Genomic DNA, 20,720 nt, shown 5'->3' on the forward strand with positions numbered 1-20,720 from the left:
GTTTTAAGTTTAAATTGGTTTTTTTACAAAAAGGTTTTCTTTTCAATTTTAATTTTAATTTTAAGTATTTGTCGTAGTTTTATTTTTAAGTTAACAACTCATTTCACCAAATTTATTATTATGTTTCCACAACAATATTTTTTAATAAATTTTTATTTCTTTTTATTTCATAAAAAAAATGGTTTTTGTAAAACAAAAAAAAATCTCGTTACAAAAAAAAATCTAATAAAACAAATCAAACAAAACAAATAACTTAATGCCAAACAGAAGAAAGTATGTGGGTTTCTTTTACTATTTAAGTTTTTATGTTAATTTCATTTTTAATTTTTAACTACACACGTCCAAGTTTTATTTGTTTTACTTTCTTTTCTCGTATGAGTTCCCAAAGTTTTTTTTATTAATATGGCTAAACTAACCCCCAAGCATTTTGCTTAATTGTTGTTTAATTTTATTTGTGTTTTTTAAGGTTTGTGGTTATTTTGTTGGTTAATTGGTTCGTTTTTTTCTTTTTTTATAAGAAATTATTATTCTTAAATAATTTGGCTCTCATTTTCGATTTTATATATACAAACAAACACAACTAACTTTACTGTATATTTGCTATAAATTTTTAATGTATTTTTGTTGTTATTTTTAAAATCTAAAACTGCAAAGCAAAAACATTGCAGATTTTCTTAGTTAAAACTAATTGTTGTTAAAATAATTAAACTATTGTATATAAATTTAAATGTGTTCTAAATATAAATAAGGTTTAGAAATCGATACTAGGCTTTAGACTAGACTATAGACTAGACTATAGACTAGACTATAGACTAGACTATAGACTAGACTGTAGCCTAGACTATAGACTAGACTATAGACTAGACTATAGACTAGACTATAGACTAGACTATAGACTAGACTATAGACTAGACTATAGATTAGACTATAGACTAACTATAGACTAGACTATAGATAGACGACTATAGACTAGACTATAGACTATAGACATAGACTATAGAAGACTATAGCCTAGACTATAGACTAGACTATAGACTAGGACTATAGACAGACTATAGACTAGACTATAGACTAGACTATAGACTAGACTATAGACTAGACTATAGACTAGACTATAGACTAGACTATAGACTAGACTATAGACTAGACTATAGACTAGACTATAGACTAGACTATAGACTAGACTATAGACTAGACTATAGACTAGACTATAGACTGACTAGACTAGATAAGACTTGACTATAGACTAGACTATAGACTTAGACTATAGACTAGACTATAGACTAGACTACTAGACTATAGACTAGACTATAGACTAGACTATAGACTAGACTATAGACTAGACTATAGACTAGACTATAGACTAGACTATAGACTAGACTATAGACTAGACTATAGACTAGACTATAGACTAGACTATAGACTAGACTATAGACTAGACTATAGACTAGACTATAGACTAGACTATAGACTAGACTATAGACTAGACTATAGACTAGACTATAGACTAGACTATAGACTAGACTAGACTAGACTATAGATTAGACTATAGACTAGACTATAGATTAGACTATAGACTAGACTATAGACTAGACTATAGACTAGACTATAGCCTAGACTATAGACTAGACTATAGACTAGACTATAGACTAGACTATAGACTAGACTATAGACTAGACTATAGACTAGACTATAGACTAGACTATAGACTAGACTATAGACTAGACTATAGACTAGACTATAGACTAGACTATAGACTAGACTATAGACTAGACTATAGACTAGACTATAGACTAGACTATAGACTAGACTATAGACTACACTATAGACTTGACTATAGACTAGACTATAGACTTGACTATAGACTAGACTATAGACTTGACTATAGACTAGACTATAGACTAGACTATAGACTAGACTATAGACTAGACTATAGACTATAGACTAGACTATAGACTAGACTATAGACTAGACTATAGACTAGACTATAGACTATAGACTAGACTAGACTAGACTATAGACTAGAACTATAGACTAGACTATAGACTAGACTATAGACTAGACTATAGACTAGACTATAGACTAGACTATAGACTAGACTAGAGACTAGACTATAGACTAGACTATAGACTAGACTATAGACTAGACTATAGACTAGACTATAGACTAGACTATAGACTAGACTATAGACTAGACTATAGACTAGACTATAGACTAGACTATAGACTAGACTATAGACTAGACTATAGACTAGACTATAGACTAGACCTATAGACTAGACTATAGACTAGACTATAGACTAGACTATAGACTAGACTATAGACTAGACTATAGACTAGACTATAGACTAGACTATAGACTAGACTATAGACTAGACTATAGACTAGACTATAGACTAGACTATAGACTAGACTATAGACTAGACTATAGACTAGACTATAGGCTAGACTATAGACTAGACTAGATTCAATACTAGATTTAATACTAGCTTTTAATTCTAGTTCAGTTTAGGTTCAGTTCTAGTTCAGTCTAGTTCAGCTCCTAGTTCAGTTCTAGTTCAGGTTCGAGTTCAGTTCTAGTTCAGTTCAGTTCTAGGTTCAGTTCTAGTTCAGTTCAGTTCTAGTTCAGTTCTAGTTCAGTTCTAGTTCAGTTCTAGTTCGTTCTAGTTCCAGTTCTAGTTCAGTTCTAGTTCAGTTCTAGTTCAGTTCTAGTTCAGTTCTAGTTTCAGTTCTAGTTCAGTTCTAGTTCAGTTCTAGTTCGTTCTAGTTCAGTTCTAGTTCAGTTCTTAGTTCATTCTAGTTCATTCTAGTTCAGTTCTAGTTCAGTTTCTAGTTCAGTTCTAGTTCAGTTCTTAGTTCATGTTCTAGTTCATTCTAGTTCAGTTCTATTTCAGTTCTAGTTCAGTCTAGTTCAGTTTTAGTTCAGTTCTAGTTCAGTTCTAGTTCAGTTCTAGTTCAGTTCTAGTTCAGTTCTAGTTCAGTTCTAGTTCAGTTCTAGTTCAGTTCTAGTTCAGTTCTAGTTAGTTCAGTTCAGTTCTAGTTCAGTTCTAGTTCAGTTCTAGTTCAGTTCTAGTTCAGTTCTAGTTCAGTTCTAGTTCAGTTCTAGTTCAGTTCTAGTTCAGTTCTAGTTCAGTTCTAGTTCAGTTCTAGTTCAGTTCTAGTTAAGTTCTAGTTCAGTTCTAGTTCAGTTCTAATTCAGTTAATTCAGTTCTAGTTCAGTTCTAGTTCAGTTCTAGTTCAGTTCTAGTTCAGTTCTAGTTCAGTTCTAGTTCAGTTCTAGTTCAGTTCTAGTTCAGTTCTAGTTCAGTTCTAGTTCAGTTCTAGTTCAGTTCTAGTTCAGTTCTAGTTCAGTTCTAGTTCAGTTCTAGTTCAGTTCTAGTTCAGTTCTAGTTCAGTTCTAGTTCAGTCTAGTTCAGTTCTAGTTCAGTTCTAGTTCAGTTCTAGTTCAGTTCTAGTTCAGTTCTAGTTCAGTTCTAGTTCAGTTCTAGTTCAGTTCTAGTTCAGTTCTAGTTCAGTTCTAGTTCAGTTCTAGTTCAGTTCTAGTTCAGTTCTAGTTCAGTTCTAGTTCAGTTCTAGTTCAGTTCTAGTTCAGTTCTAGTTTCAGTTCTAGTTCAGTTCTAGTTCAGTTCTAGTTCAGTTCTAGTTCAGTTCTAGTTCAGTTCTAGTTCAGTTCTAGTTTTTAGCTTTTAAATCTTATTTACTGTTTAGAATCATTTCTCTTTAATTAACATAATTTTAATATTTCTGCAGGCTTTATAAATAACTAATTTTCTACTAAAAATCTTTAAGCTCTTTGTCTCTTTCTCTTCCTACTCAAAACTTTCTGTAAATCTTCTCTTAATGTATTCTAACCTAAAAAATAATTTGTTTAATAAGAAAAAAAACACTAAAACTTAAATTTTTTAAACAAATTCTAATAAAAATAAGTTTATTTGTTAATTTTTTTTATAAATACTAAACAAAACAACAAACATTTAATTAAATTTATTTAAATTTTTTGTTAAATATTACTTTGCTTTTTGAATAAAAAATAAAAAAAAGAAAACTATTAATTTGAAAATTTTCAACTTAACCAGCAGGCCAGTGTTGAGACCTCCACTGATCCACAATTGGAGCGTCAAGTTGAAACTATACGCAATTTAGTTGATTCCTATATGAAAATTGTCACAAAGACAACACGGGATATGGTACCCAAAGCCATTATGATGATTATTATTAATAATACCAAGGATTTCATTAACGGTGAATTGTTGGCACATTTGTATGCTTCAGGAGATCAAGTAGGTTTCAAGAGAGAGTTTGTTCTCATAGAGTTCAAATTATTAATAAATTTCTTCTTTCGTTTCAAGTCTCAAATGATGGAGGAGTCGGCAGAAGCTGCTAGCAAACGTGAAGAAATGTTGCGCATGTATCATGCTTGCAAGGATGCTTTAAGAATTATTGGTAAGTGAAAATCCGCAGGGCTGCTTAACTCCCAATCAGTATTAACAATTAATTTTTATAATTCTTCTCTCTCTTTTTAAGGTGATGTTTCCATGGCCACTGTCTCAGCCCCCTTACCACCACCAGTGAAAAACGATTGGTTACCTAGTGGTTTGGATAATCCACGTTTGTCACCACCCAGTCCTGGTGGTCCTCGTAAACCAGCACCCGCAGCACAGGTGAGTAACAGTAATTCCTTATAGTTAATTAAAAGTTTTGTTTCCTTGTTTTGAAATCACATTAAAATTGTATTTTGTTTTTCTTTATGTCAGCCCTCTGCTGGTGGCCGTGGTCCTCCACCACCTCCCGCATCTGGTCGTCCAGCACCAGCTATTCCAAATCGCCCTGGCGGCGGTGCTCCACCATTGCCTGGTGGCCGCCCAGGCGGTGCTCTTCCACCACCACTCTTACCTTCGTAAGTACAACAACACTTTCTTTTTTTCCTTTTATGGTTTATGTTTTATTTTTTATATTGGTTTGGTTAATTATTTATACTAATTTTATTATTATCATGATATAAAATCAGAATTTTTAAAACATTTTCATTATCGTCGGTTGGGACCTCTTTTTTTCTCAAACAGCAATTTCAAATATTTAAGAGAGAAATCTCACTTTGCAAAACACAATTTTTCAGTTTTTGTTTTCATAATTTTGACATTTTATTTAAAGCTTCCGGGGGAGTTTAAGGAAATTTTGACTTAAACAAAGACTTGAGAACAAACATAGGACGAAAAGTTAGTTCATCGCGAACTAATGCAGAACGGAACTATAATTGAAACATATTCGTAATGAAAACCAGAACAGAACTACAACAGAACTACAACAGAACCTAAACGGAACTAGAACTAGAACAGAAGTAGAATAGAACTTGAACAGAACTAGAACAGGACTAGAACAGAACTTGAACAGAACTAGAACAGGACTAGAACAGAACTAGAACAGAACTATAACAGAACTAGAACGGAACTAGAACAGAACTAGAACAGAACTGGAACAGAACTAGAACAGAACTAGAACAGAACTAGAACAGAACTAGAACAGAACTAGAACAGAACTAGAACAGAACAGAACTAGAACAGAACTAGAACAGAACTAGAACAGAACTAGAACAGAACTAGAACAGAACTAGAACAGAACTAGAACAGAACTAGAACAGAACTAGAACAGAACTAGAACAGAACTAGAACAGAACTAGAACAGAACTATAACAGAACTAGTACAGAACTAGAACAGAACTAGAACAGAACTAGAACAGAACTAGAACAGAACTAGAACAGAACTAGAACAGAACTAGAGCAGAACTAGAACAGAACTAGAACAGAACTAGAACAGAACTAGAACAGAACTAGAACAGAACTAGAATAGAACTAGAACAGAACTAGAACAGAACTAGAACAGAACTAGAACTAGAACAGAACTAGAACAGAACTAGAACAGACAGAACTAGAACAGAACTAGAACAGAACTAGAACAGAACTAGAACAGAACTAGAACAGAACTAGAACAGAACTAGAACAGAACTAGAACAGAACTAGAACAGAACTAGAACAGAACTAGAACAGAACTAGAACAGAACTAGAACAGAACTAGAACAGAACTAGAACAGAACTAGAACAGAATTAGAACAGAACTAGAAAAGAACTAGAACAGAACTAGAACAGAACTAGAACAGAACTACAACAGAACTAGAACAGAACTAGAACAGAACTAGAACAGAACTAGAACAGAACTAGAACGGAACTAGAACAGAACTAGAACAGAACTAGAACAGAACTAGAACAGAACTAGAACAGAACTAGAAAAGAACTAGAAAAGAACTAGAACAGAAATAGAACAGAAATAGAACAGAACTAGAACAGAACTAGAACAGAACTAGAACAGAACTAGAACAGAACTAGAACAGAACTAGAACAGAGCTAGAACAGAACTAGAACAGAACTAGAACAGAACTAGAACAGAATTAGAACAGAACTAGAACAGAACTAGAACAGAACTAGAACAGAACTAGAACAGAACTAGAACAGAACTAGAACAGAACTAGAACAGAACTAGAACAGAACTAGAACTGAACTAGAACTGAACTAGAACTGAACTAGAACTGAACTAGAACAGAACTAGAACAGAACTAGAACAGAACTAGAACAGAACTAGAACAGAACTAGAACAGAACTAGAACAGAACTGGAACAGAACTAGAACAGAACTAGAACAGAACTAGAACAGAACTAGAACAGAACTAGAACAGAACTAGATCAGAACTAGAACAGAACTAGAACAGAACTAGAACAGAACTAGAACACAACTAGAACAGAACTAAAATAAAACTAGATTTTGAAATCTCCCAGAAGCTTAGGGGCTTTTGTTTTTTTCTTCCGTTTTTTTATAATTTTATATAAATTTGATAATAAACCACACACGCTGCTTTAGTGTTGTATAAACTTTTCTCTCTCTTTTTGTATTACACACTCTCATAACTATAATTCACATTATGTTTCTCTCTCACTCTCTCTTCCTCTCTTTGTGCTGCTTTGTTTAAAAACGAAAATTCTTAATTAAATAGACGTCGCTAAATTATCTACTATTCTAAACAGCAAAACCAAACAACGTTAATTTAACCCAAAAACAAAAAAGTGCAGCATATAAATAATTAAAAAAAATTACTAAAAAAATAAGAAAATTTACAACAAACAAAAAACCATATTGTATTTTAAAACACAAGGCATTAAATAAACATTAGATATTATTAAAATAAAACAAATATAAAAATTATTGGATTTAAAGAATTTAAATTTAGCAAAAAATTAAATTTAATAAAACATGTTATTTAAAACGCGCTTGAGTATAAAATTATTAACAAATTATGAAAGAAATTTTTGAAAAGAAACGATTTTTTTTTGAAATTTATTATTTTTTTTATTTAGTTGATGTTAAATTTATTTAGATAAGTATATAAGTTATTTAAAACAAAAGTATTAAAAAACACAAAGTACCTTAATTTAACTTAAATGTTTTAATTATTTGTTTGTGTTGTGCTTAAGAAAATTAATTAATAAAAACGCTGGAAATTCCTTTAGATTATTATAAGAAGTAGTAAAACCTAAAGCTATAAACAAACCCCCTGCAACAAAGAAAAAAAGAGATATTAAAGACATGTTTTTTAGTAAAAACACTTTATTTACAAACACTTTAATTGGTTTTTTAGTTAAAAAACGGAGAGCGTTTTACACTAGAGCTTAAAAAAAGGTTAAAAGGTCATCTTAATTTTAACCTAAAACTCTTTAGAGAAAAACTATAAGGTTCGAAGGACCATTCCTGTTCAATTGTAGATCAATTCTAGTTCAGTTGTAGTTCAGTTCTAGTTCAGTTCTAGTTCAGTTCTAGTTCAGTTCTAGTTCAGTTCTAGTTCAGTTCTAGTTCAGTTCTAGTTCAGTTCTAGTTCAGTTCTAGTTCAGTTCTAGTTCAGTTGTAGTTCAGTTCTAGTTCAGTTCTTGTTCAGTTCTAGTTCAGTTCTAGTTCAGTTCTAGTTCAGTTCTAGTTCAGTTCTAGTTCAGTTCTAGTTCAGTTCTAATTCAGTTCTAGTTCAGTTCTAGTTCAGTTCTAGTTCAGTTCTAGTTCAGTTCTAGTTCAGTTCTAGTTCAGTTCTAGTTCAGTTCTAGTTCAGTTCTAGTTCAGTTCTAGTTCAGTTCTAGTTCAGTTCTAATTCAGTTCTAGTTCAGTTCTAGTTCAGTTCTAGTTCAGTTCTAGTTCAGTTCTAGTTCAGTTCTAGTTCAGTTCTAGTTCAGTTCTAGTTCAGTTCTAGTTCAGTTCTAGTTCAGTTCTAGTTCAGTTCTAGTTCAGTTCTAGTTCAGTTCTAGTTCAGTTCTAGTTCAGTTCTAGTTCAGTTCTAGTTCAGTTCTAGTTCAGTTCTAGTTCAGTTCTAGTTCAGTTCTAGTTTCAGTTCAGTTCTAGTTCAGTTCTAGTTCGGCTCTAGTTCAGTTTTAGGTCAGTTTTAGTTTAGTTCTGCTCTAGTAAAAACTACTTAAAGTTAAAATCATTTGGCTCGTAGGACCATTTTTAAAGCCAATTTAGTTTAACTTTAGTGTAAACGCTTTCTTAAACATTTTACACTTATTATTTTGATTTTTTTAACATTTTTATTCAGTTTTTTTTCTTAAATTTATGTTTTGTGTGTTAATTTGTTTTAATGTTTGTTAAACCCGGTCATGTTTTCTAATCAAAAAAGGGGTTTCAATCGTTACGATATTTAACAATTTCCTTTATGTGTAAATGTTTAATTCATTTTTTTTTTTCAAAATTTTGCAATTTTATTTCCATGTTTTTCTATACCGATTTCTTGTCTGTGTGTTTTGTTTTGTTAAAATTTTATTTAAAACAAAAAAAAAAAAAACTTAATCGAAAACAACACAGACGTGTTACCGGAGCCGTGGGTGGTGCTATTACCCAACAGACTGGTGCCAATCGTTATATACCCGAGAGTATGCGCGGTCAAGTTAATCAAGCGGTGGGCCAAGCCGCGATGAATGAATTATCAAATGTTTTTGCCCAACGTTTCAAGTAAATTTATGGAAAACTATTTAAATTACTTTTAAAAAAAAAGCTTGTCTCTTTCTCTCTGTCTTAAAACCTCTCTTAAACTGTAAAGACACAAATTAACCGCAACTCTTTTTTAACAAAGAAAAGAGTCTTATTTAAGAGTTCTTTTTTAAATTATAAATATAACTTAAAACATTTGTGTAACTAATCTTTAATATAACTTATAAAATTCATTATCATTTGTCTTGTGTTTTCCCTCATTGTCTTTCTCTTTTAATTTTCTTAATTTCTTTTTTTTAATCTTATTCTTATTTCAGTAAAAAATGATTTGAATGAAGAATGTCTAGTTAAAATGTCCTTTGTTTTCTATGCTTTAAAACATTTTCAACACACAAAACATTTATTTTTTTTCTTTATTTTATTATTATTTATACATTTATTATTTTATTAATATTTTGTAAATTTTTTTTATTATATTTTTATTTAGAACACGAAAACACATTTGCCAACAATATTAACAAAATCTAAAAAAAAAAACACAAATTAATACCGATTATAATGTATAAAGAACATTTTATTTTTAAAGAGAAATTTTAGCAACTTAGAAATTCTCTTTAGGGTTCGTAGGACCATTTTCAAAAGTCTTAATATTTCTTAAAATTTAAAATATTTTTATATCAAAAAGTTGTTAAAAACTTTTTAATGTGTAAAAAAAAATCAAGATCATTTAATTCAAAGATGATTGGAATAATATCACCGGTTCGAAGGACCATTTTTAGTGATTTTTAAGAAACCAAAGTTAACACCTTAAAACCTTATTTCATATCTGGATCAGTTCTAGTTCGGTTCTAGTTCAGTTCTAGTTCTGTTCTAGTTCAGTTCTAGTTCAGTTCTAGTTCAGTTCTAGTTCAGTTCTAGTTCAGTTCTAGTTCAGTTCTAGTTCAGTTCTAGTTCAGTTCTAGTTCAGTTCTAGTTCAGTTCTAGTTCAGTTCTAGTTCAGTTCTAGTTCAGTTCTAGTTCAGTTCTAGTTCAGTTCTAGTTCAGTTCTAGTTCAGTTCTAGTTCAGTTCTAGTTCAGTTCTAGTTCAGTTCTAGTTCAGTTCTAGTTCAGTTCTAGTTCAGTTCTAGTTCAGTTCTAGTTCAGTTCTAGTTCAGTTCTAGTTCAGTTCTAGTTCAGTTCTAGTTCAGTTCTAGTTCAGTTCTAGTTCAGTTCTAGTTCAGTTCTAGTTCAGTTCTAGTTCAGTTCTAGTTCAGTTCTAGTTCAGTTCTAGTTCAGTTCTAGTTCAGTTCTAGTTCAGTTCTAGTTCAGTTCTAGTTCAGTTCTAGTTCAGTTCTAGTTCAGTTCTAGTTCTGTTCTAGTTCTGTTCTAGTCTGTTCTAGTTCTGTTCTAGTTCTGTTCTAGTTCTGTTCTAGTTCTGTTCTAGTTCTGTTCTAGTTCTAGTTCTGTTCTAGTTCTGTTCTAGTTCTGTTCTAGTTCTAGTTCTGTTCTAGTTCTGTTCTAGTTCTGTTCTAGTTTCTGTTCTAGTTCTGTTCTAGTTCTGTTCTAGTTCTGTTCTAGTTCTGTTCTAGTTCTGTTCTAGTTCTGTTCTAGTTCTGTTCTAGTTCTGTTCTAGTTCTGTTCTAGTTCTGTTCTAGTTCTGTTCTAGTTTCTGTTCTAGTTCGTTCTAGTTCTGTTCTAGTTCTGTTCTAGTTCTGTTCTAGTTCTGTTCTAGTTCTGTTTCTAGTTCTGTTCTAGTTCTGTTTCTAGTTCTGTTCTAGTTCTGTTCTAGTTCTGTTCTAGTTCTGTTCTAGTTCTGTTTTAGTTCTGTTTAGTTCTGTTCTAGTTCTGTTTCTAGTTCTGTTTAGTTCTGTTCTAGTTCTGTTCTAGTTCTGTTCTAGTTCTGTTCTAGTTCAGTTCTAGTTCAGTTCTAGTTCTGTTCTAGTTCAGTTCTAGTTTCAGTTCGTTCTAGTTCAGTTCTAGTTCAGTTCTAGTTCAGTTCTAGTTCAGTTCTAGTTCAGTTCTAGTTCAGTTCTAGTTCAGTTCTAGTTCAGTTCTAGTTCAGTTCTAGTTCAGTTCTAGTTCAGTTCTAGTTCAGTTCTAGTTCAGTTCTAGTTCAGTTCTAGTTCAGTTCTAGTTCAGTTCTAGTTCAGTTCTAGTTCAGTTCTAGTTCAGTTCTAGTTCAGTTCTAGTTCAGTTCTAGTTCAGTTCTAGTTCAGTTCTAGTTCAGTTCTAGTTCAGTTCTAGTTCAGTTCTAGTTCAGTTCTAGTTCAGTTCTAGTTTAGTTCTAGTTCAGTTTTAGTTCAGTTCTAGTTCTCGATTACTCGATTTGGAAGATCTTTAAGTATTTTAAGGTTCGAAGGACCAAAAGTTCAATTTTCTAAAAACTGTATTTTATTATTATTTAACATTTCTCTTAATCAAAACACATTTTGTATGTACAAAAACACACAATTTATATCTCTTTTTTATACAAACCTCCCCACAAAACCCATGATCTCTTAAATACAATTTTGAAACCATAACTTATAAAAACTTATTAATAAAAATTTAGGGAAATTTAATAAAAATTATTAAAGAAAAACGAAAACATTTCTAACATTATATTAACAAAAAAAAAAAAAAAAAAGAAAAATAGTTTTTTTTATTAAAAAAATTATTATAAATTATCACTGTTGCTAATGTGTTTTTGTGTAGTTTTTTAAAAAAGGCAGAATCTCTCTTTAAACATTAAAAACAAAACGTATTATTGCTCTTAACCATATATTAAACTCTTAAAAAAACTAAATATTGGAAGAACATAAAATCCAAACTTCATACATATTTTAAATACTCGTCAAACATATTAAAAAGTTAATTGTTGTTTAAAAAAAAAGGAAAAATTACAAAAACATTAAGAAAAAAACTATTTAAAACAGTATTGCTATATAAAATATAAATAAAATTTAAAAAAAAATTGTGGAAATACCCAAAAGGAAAGTTATTGATATTTCAGTTTTAAGAATTAGCTATAATTTTTTGAAAATATTTTTATTGGTTTACAAATTTTTGATTTTAGTTTTGAAAATTTTAAGGATTTTTATATAAAAGTTCTTGTCGGATAAACTTTAGGTCTTTAAATATTGAGATACTTCAAGTTTGTTTCAAAAATTCAAGATTTTGCAAATGTTTAAGGTGCGAAGAACCATTCTATGTTCGTTTGAATGATAGACAAGATTGCGCAAGTAGCATTTCAAGGTTCGAAGAACCATTTTGTAAAAAACTTTAAAGGTAGATTGTTTTTATGAGGATAGATCTAGTTTCATACTATTACAGTTTTAGTTCAGTTCTAGTTCAGTTCTAGATCAGTTCTAGTTCAGTTCTATTTAAGTTCTAGTTCAGTTCTAATTCAGTTCTAGTTTAGTCCTAGTTCAGTTCTAGTCCAGTTCTAGTTCAGTTCTAGTTTAGTTCTAGTTCAGTTCTAGTTCAGTTCTAGTTCAGTTCTTGTTCAGTTCTAGTTCAGTTCTAGTTCAGTTCTAGTTCAGTTCTAGTTCAGTTCTAGTTCAGTTCTAGTTCAGTTCTAGTTCAGTTCTAGTTCAGTTATAGTTCAGTTCTAGTTCAGTTCTAGTTCAGTTCTAGTTCAGTTCTAGTTCAGTTCTAGTTCAGTTCTAGTTCAGTTCTAGTTCAGTTCTAGTTCAGTTCTAGTTCAGTTCTAGTTCAGTTCTAGTTCAGTTCTAGGTTAGTTCTAGTTCAGTTCTAGTTCATTTCTAGTTCATTTCTAGTTCAGTTCTAGTTCAGTTCTAGTTCAGTTCTAGTTCAATTCTAGTTCAGTTCTAGTTCAGTTCTAGTTCAGTTCTAGTTCAGTTCTAGTTCAGTTCTAGTTCAGTTCTAGTTCAGTTCTAGTTCAGTTCTAGTTCAGTTCTAGTTCAGTTCTAGTTCAGTTCTAGTTCAGTTCTAGTTCAGTTCTAGTTCAGTTCTAGTTCTGTTCTAGATCTGTTCTAGTTCTGTTCTAGTTTTGTTCTAGTTCTGTTCTAGTTCTGTTCTAGTTCTAGTTCAGTTCTAGTTCAGTTCTAGTTCTGTTCTAGTTCTGTTCTAGTTCTGTTCTAGTTCTGTTCTGTTCTAGTTCTGTTCTAGTTCTGTTCTAGTTCTGTTCTAGTTCTGTTCTAGTTCTGTTCTAGTTCTGTTCTAGTTCTGTTCTAGTTCTGTTCTAGTTCTGTCTAGTTCTGTTCTAGTTCTGGTTCTAGTTCTGTTCTAGTTCTGTTCTAGTTCTGTTCTAGTTCTGTTCTAGTTCTGTTCTAGTTCTGTTCTAGTTCTGTTCTAGTCTGTTCTAGTTCTGTTCTAGTTCTGTTCTAGTTCTGTTCTAGTTCTGTTCTAGTTCTGTTCTAGTTCTGTTCTAGTTCTGTTCTAGTTCTGTTCTAGTTCTGTTCTAGTTCTGTTCTAGTTCTGTTCTAGTTCTGTTCTAGTTCTGTTCTAGTTCTGTTCTAGTTCTGTTCTAGTTCTGTTCTAGTTCTGTTCTAGTTCTGTTCTAGTTCTGTTCTAGTTCTGTTCTAGTTCTGTTCTAGTTCTGTTCTAGTTCTGTTCTAGTTCTGTTCTAGTTCTGTTCTAGTTCTGTTCTAGTTCTGTTCTAGTTCTGTTCTAGTTCTGTTCTAGTTCTGTTCTAGTTCTGTTCTAGTTCTGTTCTAGTTCTGTTCTAGTTCTGTTCTAGTTCTGTTCTAGTTCTGTTCTAGTTCTGTTCTAGTTCTGTTCTAGTTCTGTTCTAGTTCTGTTCTAGTTCTGTTCTAGTTCTGTTCTAGTTCTGTTCTAGTTCTGTTCTAGTTCTGTTCTAGTTCTGTTCTAGTTCTGTTCTAGTTCTGTTCTAGTTCTGTTCTAGTTCTGTTCTAGTTCTGTTCTAGTTCTGTTCTAGTTCTGTTCTAGTTCTGTTCTAGTTCTGTTCTAGTTCTGTTCTAGTTCTGTTCTAGTTCTGTTCTAGTTCTGTTCTAGTTCTGTTCTGTTCTGTTCTAGTTCTGTTCTAGTTCTGTTCTAGTTCTGTTCTAGTTCTGTTCTAGTTCTGTTCTAGTTCTGTTCTAGTTCTGTTCTAGTTCTGTTCTAGTTCTGTTCTAGTTCTGTTCTAGTTCTGTTCTAGTTCTGTTCTAGTTCTGTTCTAGTTCTGTTCTAGTTCTGTTCTAGTTCTGTTCTAGTTCTGTTTTAGTTCTGTTTTAGTTCTGTTCTAGTTCTGTTTTAGTTCTGTTTTAGTTCTGTTCTAGTTCTGTTCTAGTTCTGTTCTAGTTCTGTTCTAGTTCTGTTCTAGTTCTGTTCTAGTTCTGTTCTAGTTCAGTTCTAGTTCTGTTCTAGTTCTATTCTATTAGGTTATAGTTGGGTCTAGACCCTGTTTAAGGTCCGTAGTACCATTGCAATTTGTAATCAGTTTATATTGAAAGTTCTTAGAACTATTTAAAGTTCGCCGGACCATAAATGAGTCTGTGCTATATTTAAAGGTTCGTAGTACCATAAACAATTACTTATTTGCAATTAGTAGTATTTCAAAGGTTCGTAGGACCATTCAAGTAACGTTTTCAACAATGTTTATTTAAAATCTTTTATTTGGAAAATTTTCTATAATATTTATGTTATTTTTGTGTATTTTTTTTTTACAATTTTATTTTTCTTTATTCTAAAATAAATATTTTATAAATATTAAATTAAATAAAATCTAAAAAATACTACCAAATGTTATTTGCTGTTGTTGTAATTATTTATTTATTTAAAGAAAAAAAAAAATATAATAAAAAAATACACATAAAACATTAATGTAAAATTATAACTGATATATAAAATACTCACCTTGCCCCCTCCCCAAAACAAAGATAAAACTCAAATATACTGAAAAAGAAAATTTAAAGAAAGATTTTTAAAGCTTTTTAGTAGCAACTAAAAATAAATAATAATAACAACAAAATACAAAAGTTAATTACTAACCTAGTTAAAAACAAAATAAATAATAAAAAAAATAACAAGAGTTTATTTATAGAAAATTACAAAAAAATATAAATAAATTAAAGGAAATGATTAAGAAACGAATTATATTTGCATACATTATTATTAAATAAAAAAACATATAAATTTATTAAAAAAATAATGTTATATAGTATTTAACAAAAAAGATAAAACAAGACAAGTTTAAACAAAAAAATTGCATTAAAAAATTAAAGAAAATCTTTTAAATAAAAAGATTTTCTTTAAGACAAAGAACTCAAGCAATAGCAAATAGAAGAAGAAGAAGAAAATGAAAATGAAACCAGTAAAATAGCATGGTAGGGTCCATGTTCTCTATATCTTTCCACCAAATATTTCACTATATATTATATACTATACTATATATATATATAAATATAAATAAAATATTAATAAATTTAAAAAGAAAAATACTATACATATGATTGCATTATATGAATAACAAAAGAATAAAAAAACAACAACAAAAATTAAAACAAATACAAAAAAAGAATTATATATATAAAATTAAATAAACAAATAAAAACTTACTAATGTTAAATAAAAACAATTTTAAACTAATATTTTATTCCAACCATTAGGGCTCTTTAAAAACCCTACCCAAAATCCATTAAGAACAAACCCTAAAACGGTTCGTAGGACCAATTCCAAATCATTACTTCCGTTTTAAATTCCTTTCAAATTTAAACTAAATCCTTAAAACCTAATTATTTCCTTTTATTATAAATCCTAAATTACTTTTTTATAAATAACAAAAGTTATATTTATAAAATTTTAAGGTTCGTAGGACCATATTATAGTTTCTTATATTTCGTTTAACATCATTTTAAAAATTTGTATTTTTCATAAAGTATTTATTTTTTAAAAGTTAAAGCGTAAAAACTAGATTATAGACTAAACTATAGACTAAACTATAGACTAGACTATAAACTAGACTATAGACTAAAGTTAAAGCGTAAAAACTAGATTATAGACTAAACTATAGACTAGACTATAAACTAGACTATAGACTAGACTACAGACTAGACTATACACTAGAATATAGACTAGACTATAGACTAGACTATAGACTAGACTATAGACTAGACTAGACTATAGACTAGACTAGACTATAGACTAGACTATAGACTAGAATATAGACTAGACTATAGACTAGACTATAGACTAGACTATAGACTAGACTATAGACTAGACTATAGACTAGACTATAGACTAGAATATAGACTAGACTATACACTAGAATATAGACTAGACTATAGACTAGACTATAGACAAGACTATAGACTAGACTATAGACTAGACTAGACTATAGACTAGACTATAGACTAGACTATAGACTAGACTACTCTATAGACTATAGAGTAGACTAGACTAGACTATAGACTAGACTATAAACTAGACTATAAACTAGACTATAGACTAGACTATAGACTAGACTATAGACTAGACTAGACTATAGACTAGACTATAGACTAGTTTATATAGACTAGACTAGACTATAAAGTAGACTAGACTATAAACTATACTATAGATTAGACTATAGATTAGACTAGACTAGACTATAAACTATACTATAGATTAGACTATAGATTAGACTATAGATTAGACTATAGATCATGTTATATGCTATTCTAAAGACAAGTTATAGTTTTATTCTAGCTCAGTTCTAGTTTAGTTCTAGTTCAGTTCTAGTTCAGTTCTAGTTCAGTTCTAGTTCAGTTCTAGTTCTAGTTCAGTTCTAGTTCAGTTCTAGTTCAGTTCTAGTTCAGTTCTAGTTCAGTTCTAGTTCTGTTCTAGTTCTGTTCTAGTTCAGTTCTAGTTTAGTTCTAGTTCAGTTCTTGTTCAGTTCTAGTTCAGTTCTAGTTCAGTTCTAGTTTAGTTCAGTTCTTGTTCAGTTTTAGTTCAGTTCTAGTTGAGTTCTAGTTTAGTTCTAGTTCAGTTCTTGTTCAGTTCTAGTTCAGTTCTAGTTCAGTTCTAGTTCAGTTCTACACCATTTACAGTTGTATTTCAGAATTTTCTAGTTTTATTTCAGAAATTTCCATTTATATTTAAGAATTTTCCAATTATGTTTCAAAAATTTCTAATTATATTTCAGAAATTTCCAATTATATATCAAAAAATTCCAATTATATTTCAGAATTGTTTTTAATATTTCAGAAATTTATACTTATATTTCATAAATGTCCACTTATATTTCAGAAATTTCCATTTATATTTCAGAAATTTCTAATTATATTTCAGAAATTTCTAATTATATATCAGAAAATTCCAATTATATATCAGAAATTTCTAATTATATATCAGAAAATTTTAATTGTATTTCAGAATTGTTTTTGATATTTCAGAAATTTCTAATTATATTTCAGAAATTTCCAATTATGTTTCAGAAATTTCTAATTATATTTCAGAAATTTCTAATTATATATCAGAAAATTCTAATTATGTTATAATCATGTTATATGCTATTCTAAAGACAAGTTATAGTTTTGTTCTAGCTCAGTTCTAGTTTAGTTCTAGTTCAGTTCTAGTTCAGTTCTAGTTCAGTTCTAGTTCAGTTCTAGTTCTAGTTCAGTTCTAGTTCTAGTTCAGTTCTAGTTCAGTTCTAGTTCAGTTCTAGTTCAGTTCTAGTTCAGTTCTAGTTCAGTTCTAGTTCTGTTCTAGTTCTGTTCTAGTTCTGTTCTAGTTCTGTTCTAGTTCAGTTCTAGTTCAGTTCTAGTTCAGTTCTAGTTCAGTGCTAGTTCAGTTCTAGTTCAGTCCTAGTTCAGTTCTAGTTCAGTTCTAGTTCAGTTCTAGTTCAGTTCTAGTTATATTCTAGTTCGGTTCTAGTTGAGTTCTAGTTTAGTTCTCGTGCAGTTTTAGTTCAGTTCTCGCTCAGTTTTAGCCCAGTTCTAGTTCATTTCTAGTTCAGTTCTAGTTCAGTTCTAGATCAGTTCTAGTTCAGTTCTATTTTAGTTCAGTTCTTGTTCAGTTTCAGTTCAGTTCTAGTTCAGTTCTAGTTCAGTTCTAGTTCAGTTCTAGTTCAGTTCTAGTTCAGTTCTAGTTCAGTTCTAGTTCAGTTCTAGTTCAGTTCTAGTTCAGTTCTAGTTCAGTTCTAGTTCAGTTCTAGTTCAGTTCTAGTTCAGTTCTAGTTCAGTTCTAGTTCAGTTCTAGTTCAGTTCTAGTTCAGTTCTAGTTCAGTTCTAGTTCAGTTCTAGTTCAGTTCTAGTTCAGTTCTAGTTCAGTTCTAGTCCAGTTCTAGTTCAGTTCTAGTTCAGTTCTAGTTCAGTTCTAGTTCAGTTCAGTTCTAGTTCAGTTCTAGTTCAGTTCTAGTTCAGTTCTAGTTCAGTTCTAGTTCAGTTCTAGTTCAGTTCTAGTTCAGTTCTAGTTCAGTTCTAGTTCAGTTCTAGTTCAGTTCTAGTTTAGTTCTAGTTCAGTTCTAGTTCAGTTCTAGTTCTGTTGTAGCTCAGTTCTGGTTCAGTTCTAGTTAAGTTCAGTTCGAGTTAAGTTTTTGTTCCGTTCTAGTTCTGTTCTAATTCTGTTCTAGATCCGTTCTAGACTGGATAGTAGTCCGTATTATAAACTAAAATAAAGTATTTTGAAAGCTTCTGTTTAAATTATAAGATTAGTACCGATTTACATATTTGTAAATAAAGCTATTTTTAAGCATATAAATATCATCTATTAAAACTAGCACATTTTCATTTGCATCAATTTCATTAATATTTTCAAAATCTTTCATGTTTTGTCCAAATTTTTATTTTGCTTTTGCTTTACAACTTCATTTTTGCATTAACATTTAATTTTATAAGCTTTTGGCTTAAATCTGGTAAAAGGTTTGTGAAGCTTAAAGCACTAATAACCTAAGCTTTTGTAGCTTTTGTAAGATATACCAAAAAAAAGAACTGGTGAGTGGGTTTTTTTTGAAAAGATTTAAAAATTTATGTTTTTTTTTTTAATTTAAATGTTTGTGTTTTTTATTTTAAAATTTTGTTAAATTAATTTTGAAATATTTTCTCTATCTCTTCCTTTTTTTTTGATAAAAAAAACAGTCGCCCTGTGCCTAATGCACCACCAAAACTACCCGAACGACCCAACTATTACGGTAATACAACGAATGGACGTCCCTTTTAATTAAATGATAAAATAGAATTAAAATAGTTAAAAATACGCACAAGCCATTTAAATGGTTAGACAACAAATTAATTTGTTTAAGTTTAATATATTTTATTATTATTATTTTTTTATAAATTAAAAAATACGACCCTATTGTTTTCAAAAAAAAAAACTACGCTTTTAAGGCGCTGTAATGCAAAAGTTTAATAAAAAAAATATATAAAATAAATTGTAATAATAATATGAATTTTAAAGAAATAGTAATATTTAATTATTTAACACTTTATATATTTAAATTATAAATAATTTTAATAATTTAATTAAGAAACCCCGCCCCCTAAACCCTTTGTAAACATATACAACACATTAAATTTAAAATAAAATTGAAATTTACTTTACGAAACAGTATAAAACTAAAAACCTTTGTGGACTTAAACTCATTATTAAAGCAAAAAACTAGGGCTATTCACAGTTTGTATAAAAAGTGTGAAATTAAGAACTTATAGACTTTTCAGAATTGTTTAAAACTTTTAAAATTATTTAATCAAAATTTTTACATATTTATTATAAGTTTAAAGGCAAAATTAAATAAAATTCTTGACATTATTAGGGCTACTCACAGTTTGAAGAAACTTACGCTTTACTAATACGACTGTTTTAATTAAGATTATCACAAAATCAACCCTAAAATCTTACAAACTTTAACCATGAAAAAAAAAACTTAAACTTTGTTTAGCTTTAACTAAAATTTTAAATATTCTAAATTTTGTTTTTAAAATTTCAAAATTTCTTTAGTTACCTCTACCCTTGGTTTAAGTTTTTTTTTTCTCCCTCTATAATTAATCAGGTTTTATACGTATTATTTGTATATATTTAAATTATTTATATATTTAAAAAATAAAAAAACATAAAACAAATAGAATATAATTTAAAAATTAATATAACTTGTAATTTTTCCTTTTTTTTTTTTTTGCTAAATATCATTTTTTATTTGCTAATATTTTCTTTTGTATAAATAAACAAATAAATGATTAATTTAATAAATAATTGTAATTTAAATAAATAAAAAGAATAAGATTTTTTCAATAAAAAAAAAGAACGTAACTTAACTCCGACAATAGCCCATAGTCTCCTCTATAGTCTAGTCCAAAGTCTCAACTATACTATCAACTATAATCTAGTTAGTCTAAAATCTTTACTATAGTCTAGTTTAAAGTTTACACTATACATCCCTCTATAGTCTGTTCTTTAAGTTTGATTGTCATCAGTTCAGTATATAGACAAAAGTATATTCTATAATCACGATTATTATCTAGTCAAATTATCTGGTTTAAAATGAGGACTATATTTTATTATTATTCTAGTCTATAATATAGTTTATAATGTAGTCTATACCCTAGTGTATAGTATAATCTATAATCTATTCTAAAATCAAGTCTACAAATTGGTCCATAGTCTAGTTTATTCCTATCTATAGTTTAGTCTAGTTTAGTTTGTCTGTAGTCTATATTGAAGCCTATAGTCTAGTTTATAGTAGGGATGCCAAACGGGACTGGCTTTTACAAATCCCGGGATTCGGGATTTTGAAAATTGCAATCCCGGGATCCCGGGATATTTCGGGATCCCGGGATTTTTCGGGATCCCGGGATTTTTCGGTATTTCGGGATTT

The 20,720-nt window shown here is 29.7% G+C and overlaps 1 protein-coding gene across 13 annotated transcripts in view; it reads left to right on the forward strand.

Annotated features, from left to right (window-relative positions):
- LOC119601857 (dynamin) overlaps positions 1 to 19,886 on the forward strand; it is a 43,700-nt gene extending 23,814 nt beyond the window's left edge. For 5 of the 13 annotated variants that reach the window (XM_037953059.1, XM_037953057.1, XM_037953058.1 and 2 more), the window contains 7 exons: positions 268 to 273; positions 4,076 to 4,279; positions 4,349 to 4,442; positions 4,524 to 4,660; positions 4,754 to 4,896; positions 8,888 to 9,034; positions 18,988 to 19,069. In XM_037953059.1, coding sequence (XP_037808987.1) covers positions 268 to 273; positions 4,076 to 4,279; positions 4,349 to 4,442; positions 4,524 to 4,660; positions 4,754 to 4,896; positions 8,888 to 9,034; positions 18,988 to 19,069 — 813 coding nt within the window. Of the gene's footprint in view, positions 1 to 267; positions 274 to 4,075; positions 4,280 to 4,348; positions 4,443 to 4,523; positions 4,661 to 4,753; positions 4,901 to 7,040; positions 7,098 to 8,887; positions 9,035 to 9,330; positions 9,866 to 18,987 lie in introns of those variants that run through there. The other 8 variants (XM_037953063.1, XM_037953065.1, XM_037953062.1 and 5 more) reach the window with 7 other exon arrangements.
- Positions 19,887 to 20,720: the final 834 nt, after the last annotated feature.

This window comes from Lucilia sericata, unplaced genomic scaffold (assembly GCF_015586225.1).
Source record: "Lucilia sericata isolate MDLA Ls3-8-SP2 unplaced genomic scaffold, ASM1558622v1 Contig000194F_arrow, whole genome shotgun sequence".
Classification (NCBI taxonomy): domain Eukaryota; kingdom Metazoa; phylum Arthropoda; class Insecta; order Diptera; family Calliphoridae; genus Lucilia; species Lucilia sericata.